This window comes from Ceratotherium simum, chromosome 33, assembly GCF_057802395.1.
Source record: "Ceratotherium simum simum isolate JZ-2026a chromosome 33, ASM5780239v1, whole genome shotgun sequence".
NCBI lineage: Eukaryota > Metazoa > Chordata > Mammalia > Perissodactyla > Rhinocerotidae > Ceratotherium > Ceratotherium simum.
Genome location: NC_141932.1, coordinates 17456752 through 17465460, shown reverse-complemented (window position 1 = coordinate 17465460; position 8709 = coordinate 17456752). Strand labels below are relative to the sequence as shown.

The window sequence follows — 8709 nt, the reverse complement described above, 5'->3', positions numbered from 1 at the left end:
CATTTGAGGGGCCAGCCCTGTGGCTTAGTGGTTAAGTGCACGTGCTCCGCTACTGGCGGCCCGGGTTCAGATCCCGGACGCCCACCGACGCACGGCCTCTCCGGCCATGCTAAGGCCGTGTCCCACATACAGCAACTAGAAGGATGTGCAACTATGACATACAACTATCTACTGGGGCTTTGGGGGAAAAAAAAAGGAGGAGGAGGATTGGCAATAGATGTTAGCTCAGAGCCGGTCTTCCTCGGCAAAGAGAGGAGGATTAGCATGGATGTTAGCTCAGGGCTGATCTTCCTCACCAAAAAAAAAAAAAAAAAAAAAAAGAAATGCATTTGAAGCCCTGGATTTCCGACAATACTGTGCAACTTGAACTAACACCTTGGAAGCCAGGTTAAGCCAGTGCCTTAGTCACCCCATCCAGCCAACAGGGGAAAGTCGGACAGAAAAACTGTGATGCATCAATTTATAATAATACTAAATTGCACTAGGACATTCTAGGCTGTATGGGCAGTGAGACCTAAAGAAATTTCACAGAAAGATAAAGTAGCTGATCTGTATCCTCAAAAATCTAGAGAATTTTGAAAATTAACTTCAGGGGTTTTATTCTTTAATTTTGGCTATAATTCCATCTAATGAAATGGAGCAATCATATTATGAGTTTTTAACTCTAAGAGATAATATCTCAGTAGTTTATTACTTTGGTAAAATTGATAAATGTTAATTGTACATTTTTAAAATTAAGTACAAAAAAGAAAAAAGACTAAGCCAAAATTTTGCTTGCCAGAGAAAACCACTGTGTACATGATAGTGAGTAATCTTTCACACATTATCTATTAAGTTATGTATTTGAACATATATGTATACAGACAGATTAACTGGATACTATGAAGATACAGTCCACATTTTTGCTAAGCAATATGCATAATCCTTTCCCACCATTTTAGATCAATTCCATACTTTCTGTAGCTCCATATTATGGAAACACAGAGAAATTTATGCAAACTCCTATTTATTTCCAGTTTACAGATACTGGAATACCTCATTGTACACATCATTTCTCACTGTTAAAACTGCTTTATTATAAATCACTATTCTATGATTTCTGGATGGGTATGCACATTTTGCATTTTGATATATATCATATGATTCTTCTCTAACAAGCTTGTATTTTTCACTCCCATCAACAAAATGCATTGTTCTTGAAGACAGAGACTACCAAGTAAAAGGAAATCCTATCCTAATAACCAATACATTTGACACAATGTTTAGAAAAATTCAAGATTTTTCCTTTCTTTGTGTGAGTGGACTAAGTATGGGGGTGGAGAAGTTGACAAAATTCAAGTCCTCTAAACTCGTCACAGATCCTGCCTAAGGAGGTCTGAATTGGACAGAGGCTATAATTCTTAGAAATCAGTCAGATCAAAAGGACTTTGATGGAAATATGGAGACTAAAAAACCAAGCATTGTAATTTTAACATTTATTTAGAAAGTATTTTTCATTAGTAACCACTTCTGACACTTTCTAAATATTACAGTAAAACTCTGCATTAACACACAGGGCAGGAGTAACAATTCAATTATGTAAAATGCAGTGTTCCATTTTTGTAGAGTTAACCAGAAACATTGTTCATCAGTTTGTACTGTCATGTAAAGTGCACATACATGTACACACACACACACACAGCTAAACTTAAACTGATGATGTACTGTATAGAAAGAGACCAAATGGTAATAAATTCAGCTCATCCCTGCTTAAGGGACGAAGGATGGGAACCAATCCCAACAGGGTTACAACCAAATTCATGTAATTTCTGATTGCAATATTGCTTGATGCTCTACATTTTAAATATTTATCTACTTGAAGTGTTTATATTAAGGCTACTTGCAGGACTCCTCCTCCAAACACAGTTTTAAATGAATTTTTTTTGGGGGGGAAATGAGCTGCTTAAAACTTTCAAGCATGATACCTGGACATGCTTTTAGTCATTTAGCAAAAGTACTGAGCACCTACACTGAGTTACGCAATGCCATGGTTTTGTAGACTTAGCCGTGAATGAAGCCCCTTCTCTCATTGAGCTTACATTCTAGTGGACGTGGATTTAGACATGCTCATCACTGCACTTTAGTTAAGTTCCTGACCATTCTCTTATCTTTTATAAGCCCTAGTGCAACGACTAGCTAAAGTCATGTGCAATGAATGAGGTTAAAGTTCTGACAAAATCCCTTATGGAAGCCCTCTCATTAGATGTCTTCAGTGTGTGGTCTCCTGGCTATTGTGAATGCTGAGGTTGGGCAGAAACATTCCATTTTCATTAAAGAAATTTTTTTTTCTACTATAAGAACTCTAGTGAATGGAAAATTTTAGCTCCCACTTGAGGACTTCAAAACAAAATAGAACACCATTTTACAGAACTTCATTTCTGTATGGATTCTCTGCTGAAGGATAATCCTTACCATACTCTTCACTTTTATAGAATTTATCATCACTATGGACTCTTTGATGAATTAGAAGACCTGAGCTCCAACGGAAACCCTTACCACATGCATCACATTTGTATGGTTTCTCTCCTGTGTGGACCCGCTGATGAGCCTGAAGGTTTGATCTCTGACTGAAGCCCTTTCCACACACCTCACATTTGTATGGTTTTTCTCCAGTGTGGACTCTGTGATGGGCTTGAAGACTTGAAAACCCACTGAAACCCTTACCACACTGTTCACATTTATAAGGCCTCCCTTCTGTGTGGACCCTCTGGTGTGCTTGAAGGCGTGAACTCTCACTGAAGCCCTTTGTGCACACCTCACATTTGTATGGCTTCCCTCCCGTGTGGACCCTCCGATGTGCTTCAAGGCGTGAACTCTGGCTAAAGCCCTTCCCACACATCTCACATTTATATGGCTTCACTCTAGTGTGGACTCTCTGATGACCTTGAAGATATGCTCTCTGACTGAAGCCCTTCCCACACACCTCACATATATATGGTCTCTCTCCAGTGTGGACACTCTGATGGCTTTGAAGGTATGATCTCTGACTGAAGCTCTTACCACACTCATCACATTGGTATGGCTTCTCACCCGTGTGGACTCTCTGATGGGCCAGAAGAGTTGAGGCCTTGCTGAAGCCCTTACCACATTCTCCACATTTATAGGGTTTCTCTCCTGTGTGAACCCTCTGGTGAATTTGAAGATTAAAGCTCCAACTGAATCCCTTCCCACACTCCTCACATTTGAATGGTTTTTCTCCAGTGTGGACTCTCTGATGGCCTTGGAGGTGTGAATTCCGACTGAAGCCCCTCCCACATTCCTCACACTTGTATGGTTTCTCTCCAGTGTGAACTCTCTGATGGCCTTGAAGGTATGAATTGCGACTGAATCCCTTCCCACACTCCTCACATTTGTATGGTTTTTCTCCCGTGTGGACCCTCTGATGGGCGTGAAGGTATGAACTCCGACTGAATCCTTTATCACACTCTTCACATTTATAAGGTTTCTCTCCTGTGTGGACTCTCTGATGAACATTAAGAACCGATCTGTGACTGAAGCCTTTACCACATGCATTGCATTTGTATGGCTTCTCTCCAGTGTGGACTCTCTGATGATCTTGAAGTTTTGAACTCCAATTGAAGCCGTTCCTACACTCCTTATAAGGTTTCTCTCCAATGCGAATTTTCTGATGGCCTTGAAGATATGAATTTTGGCTGAATTTGTTAACACATGAATAATGTTTATATGGTTGTTCCCTAGTGTGGACTACCTGAAGGTCCTGAAAATGTGAGGCCAGACTGAAGCCATTACCACACTCCTCAGAATTATAGGGAATTTCTTCCATTTGAACTCTATGCTGAATGTTAAGATTTGAGCTACAAATGAAACCTTTCTCACACTCCATATCTGTGTACAGTTTCTCTTCAGTGTGCATTTTCTGCTGGACTTGAAGACAAGAACTCTGATTAAAGACATTCCCATTCTCCTCATATTCATGGGGTTCCCCCCCAGTATGGACCCTAAAAATACCATTAATGTCTAAGCTACGACTGAAAGATTTCTCATAAATGTTGCATCTATAGGATGTCTCTCCTATGTGAAGAAGTTCATAAGTGTTGAGAGAAGAGCACTGATTGAAGTTCTCACCATATTCACATTTACATGGCTTCTCCTCTGCATGAACTCTCTGATGGGATTGGAGAGGTGAACTCTCAGAAACACAATCATTTCCTCGATGAACACTTTGATGAATATGGAGAACTGAATCATAACTACAGCCCTTTCCACATGGACTGTATATATGGTGCTTCCCTCCCAACTGTAACTGCTGATGAACTTCAGAGCTGGAGTCATCACTGAAGGCTTTTCTGTACTCAATACAGGGGTAGGGCTTTTGCCCGGTTTGAATTAAGTCTTGACTAAGCAATGAAACCTTCATGATGTCTTCTCCACAGTCGTGGCAGCTGGAGTTTTTCTCTGTTCTGTGTGCTCCCAGACTATCATTGTGATGTGAGATCCAACTGACACTGTCACACTTACAGAAATCATTTTTCATGGAAACTTGCCGACATCCACACTGATAATTACATGACCCTGTCAGATACATCTTCCTCCAAGAATGCTGGGCTCTCCAAGATGGAAATTCTTGATTTTTTATGTAATTGGAACTATCCTCTATATGACTCAATATATAGTTCTCATCTTCAGAAATCTGAATTGGTATTCCTGCCCAAACCTGGCAGGGGGAATCACCTTGTGTTTGCAACTGAGAAATATTCCCTTGCAAATTTTTCACGGAATCTCGACATCTGGTTAACATGCCTGCATCTTGTTGCTGGGTCTGCCAGGAGGAAAGCTCTCTGGGGGAAAGGCAGCTTAATCCCACTTCTTGAATACTCTCCATATTATGTTGATTCTTGGCTCCTATAAGGATAAAGAGAATTTAGACATGTGCAAAAGTGAATGCTTTTATTCAGAGATTTCAAGACTTTGCACTTAGGTCATGACAGGAAACTTCAAGGAACTAGAGGAAAATTCATGTTACTCCCTCTAAGAATACTTAGAAATGGCTCTTCTTTGGCTACACCAGGAATATTAGTAGCGGCCACATAATTCAGGCTATCTGTATGCCTCTAAATCAGGGCTTTGTAACACAATCTGGACATCGAATATGGTGGCCCTGTTCAAAAGGCCTAGTCAAACCATACACATGTTATCAGGGATTGCCTGGAGATCCCAAGAAGAAAACAGAAGAGGATAATTTCAAATTGGAAAGAACATAGTTTCAAGTGGACAAATGTTTCATGTCCTAATAATAACTTTTTCTTTTTTCTCTGGCACATGGGCATGGTAATGTTTTTGTTTGTTTCTTTATAAGGAGATTGTGTATTAAACGCTATGCAGTCAGATGTAAACAAAGACCTTTACTCTATGCTTGAGCCATCATACGGCCTATCTCTAATGAACTATTTATCTTCATGAGAATAATAAACTCTTCTAAGTCACTGTAAGCCATTATCAGTTTTAACTCATTGTGAAAAGATATTTCACAATGACAAAGGGCCATGGTGCAGGTCACAATGTGAAACAGTGACAGAATCCAACCCCAAAGACATTAGAAAAACATGGAGACTGAGGGAGGTAAGCACAGCCAAGGTTCATGGCATCTGCAGTTCTCCTGAGGCAACTCAGCAAACAAACAGAACTCAATGAACACTGAATTTGGCTTGCATCATTTTACTGAAAAGTTATTTTCATGTTAGGGAATTTGAGGCACCAAAAGAGTTGAAGACGGACATGTTTGGGTGGAAATAGCCTGTTACTCAGTTATTAAGGCTCAGATTGTAACCAGACAGCAGATCTTCATATCCCGGTGAGCAGTATCCTCCCTGAGGACAACTGGTTCAACAGGGTTGAAGTAATGACATGCACTCTTCTGCCACTTGGCAGTACACTAATTCTCTACGGCATCCAGAAAAGAAAGCAGTAAAGGAGGACTTTTTTTTCATACTATGAATATTATTCTCAACATGACAATTCTTCCTTACCTAATTGTGTTCGTCGGTCTTTCCACACTGGAATGTCTTAGTCACGTGGACAAGCAACCTGTTTCATGCACTGCATCACCCTTACTGCCCACACCACTCCTAGTGACGAGGAGCTGCTCAGTCAGCATATAACGAATAGATCACAGTATGAGTCTCTCTCACTCACAGAACTAAGAGGGCACGTACATGCCAGTTACTTTTCGTGAGAAAGGAACTGGTGATGGCAATTTTGCTGCAAAGTTGGAAGGCTGGGTGAGAGGCACGGTTACACTCAGGGTATCACCTGCTGATGAGAAAGGCAAAGTCCACAAGAATCTCTTGTGGACTACGTCTTTTTAATTTCTAAAATAACCTTTAAAATCGTGCATTTTTCTTGTACAAAATCTTACCTGTAGCCCCACCCTATCCCCAACGTGAAAAAAGAAAAAAAAAGGGAAAAATAAAAGGCACACTGATGATCGCGTGGCAATAGGCTCTAGGGCAGCGCATTGACTGCAGGAAACGTTTTATGGCACATCAGTAAGTACTCATCTCGGTGCTGTAAAAAATGATTAGTAATGACTCTGGTTTCTCAAAAGCAAAGCTTTCAGTTATATTAATATTTTATCATCTAAAGATGAAATGAAGGGACATACTATAGGAGGCATGTCAGATAAAGTAAATAGCTTATACGTAAGAAAGTTTGGGCTTCCAGCTAGAGTTAATCATGCTTATAGTTTTGTCTAGGTATCATCAAAAACACTCAATATACATCCATAAAGATACAATTTAATATGTTATGTCTTTTGGGACTGACATAAAGTTTGGGCTTCCAGCTAGAGTTAATCATACTTATAGTTTTGTCTAGGTATCATCAAAAACACTCAATATACATCCATAAAGATACAATTTAATATGTTATGTCTTTTGGGACTGACATAGTGGCTTAAGAACATGAAAACAGCTTGTTAGTCAAAGCCCAATTTCTTACAAAGCAACTGTTTCAATACAAATTTGTACATAATTTATGATATAAGAATCTCTCCAATATATAAAAGAGATTAAAATTTCTTTCTGACCACTGGCTTAATGTTAAAGGGACAGAGGAAGAAAAAAAGGTCATTTCACTTATTTTCAGCCTCTTATGGAAAAGATTACACATTTAACAACATTAACTTTAATTTCCTTTAGTCAGCAGTGTATACCAAAAACACCTTACTTGTCATTTCCTTTCCATATCTCAACATTTAAGTTCTATTTTAATATCAATGGTAGAGTGCTGATGAGAAATTGTGTTGAGTGGGATTTATAAATGAACATGATTTGATGGAGAAAATATGTACTGCATAAGAGCGAGCTCTGGAAGACCTCATTTGAAGTCACAAGGCTGAGAATTTATTTCATCTTCTTAGTAATCCTGATTTAGAGTTTGAGAAAGTCAGTCACTCCAGCATCCTACGTCAATTAATTCAGTAAAAAAGATGTTATATTTATCATAAATACCAAATAATAATTTAAATTCAACAGTTGGCCATAATGAATGAAGGCAAAAAAAATCTCCATTTATATATTTTTTTTCTTTTTTAATAATAGCTACTCAAGAATGTCAACTCAGGCAACCCAGGCTGATATTACCCTGTGTTCTTACTGTGCTTTTAGATAGTAAGAGAAACTAAGGCATCTTCTGGACAGTAGAAGATACAGTAAGAATAACATTTTGATTACAGACTAATACTTCAGGTGCTCTGCTGGCTACTCTCTTAACCACACCTCTGGCTTACCTCTCTTGAACAGAGTATATTTAACCTTTAGAGGACTACCTGTCTGTCTCTACTTTCCTCACAACCGAATGAGTTCTATCTTTCTGTTTTGAAAGCTTATTAGTTATTGATTCAATTTCTTTAACAGATATAGGCCTATTCAGATTGTCTATTTCTCCTTGTATGAGTTTTGGCAAATTGTGTCTTTCAAGGAATTGGTCCATTTCATCTAGGTATCAAATTTGTGGGCATAGAGTTTGTTCATAGTCTTCCTTTATTATCCTTTTAACGTCCATAGGTCCTGTAGTCATGTCCCCTCTTTCATTTCTGATATTAGTAGTTTGTATCCTCTCTCTTTTGTTCTTAGTTAGCCTGGCTAGAAGCTTATCAATTTTATTTATCTTTTCAAAGAACCAGCTTTTTGGTTTTGTTGATTTTCTCTATTGATTTCCTATTTTCAATTTCATTGATTTCTGTTCCAATTCTTATTCTTTTCTTCTGCTTACTTTGGATTTAATTTGCTCTTCTTTTTCTAGTTTCCTAAGGTGGAAACTTACACGATTGATTTCAGATCTTTCTTCTTTTCTAACATATGCATTCAAAGCTACAACTTTTCCTCTAAGCACTGCTTTTGCTGTATCCCACAAATTTTGATAAGTTGTGTTTTCATTTTCTTCAAAATATTTTTAAATTTCTCTTGATATTTCTTTTCTGACCCATGTGTTATTTAGAAGTCTGTTTTTAAAACTTCTATGTACTATGGCATTTTTCAGTTCCCTTTATAAAACTGGCCAGCCTATCACAGCCCAAGATCAGATGTCAGAACCATAATAATGATCAAAAAAGTCATCTAAAAATGGTAAGAAAACAGTGATTAAACATGTGTGATTTAAAAAACAGATTTGTCATATTTTATTAGCAACATGTCATTTTACCCATGTATC

The 8709-nt window shown here is 38.3% G+C and overlaps 1 protein-coding gene across 12 annotated transcripts in view; it reads right to left on the bottom strand.

Moving 5' to 3' along the window:
- Positions 1 to 1460: 1460 nt before the first annotated feature.
- Positions 1461 to 8709, bottom strand: part of ZNF112 (zinc finger protein 112) — a 33600-nt gene continuing 26351 nt past the window's right edge. For 11 of the 12 annotated variants that reach the window (XM_087421601.1, XM_087421598.1, XM_014795129.2 and 8 more), the window contains one exon: positions 1461 to 4902. In XM_087421601.1, the coding sequence (XP_087277727.1) occupies positions 2402 to 4902 (2501 nt within the window). In that variant the 3' untranslated portion in view covers positions 1461 to 2401. Of the gene's footprint in view, positions 4903 to 6026; positions 6352 to 8709 lie in introns of all 12 variants that reach the window. The other variant, XM_087421600.1, reaches the window with a different exon arrangement.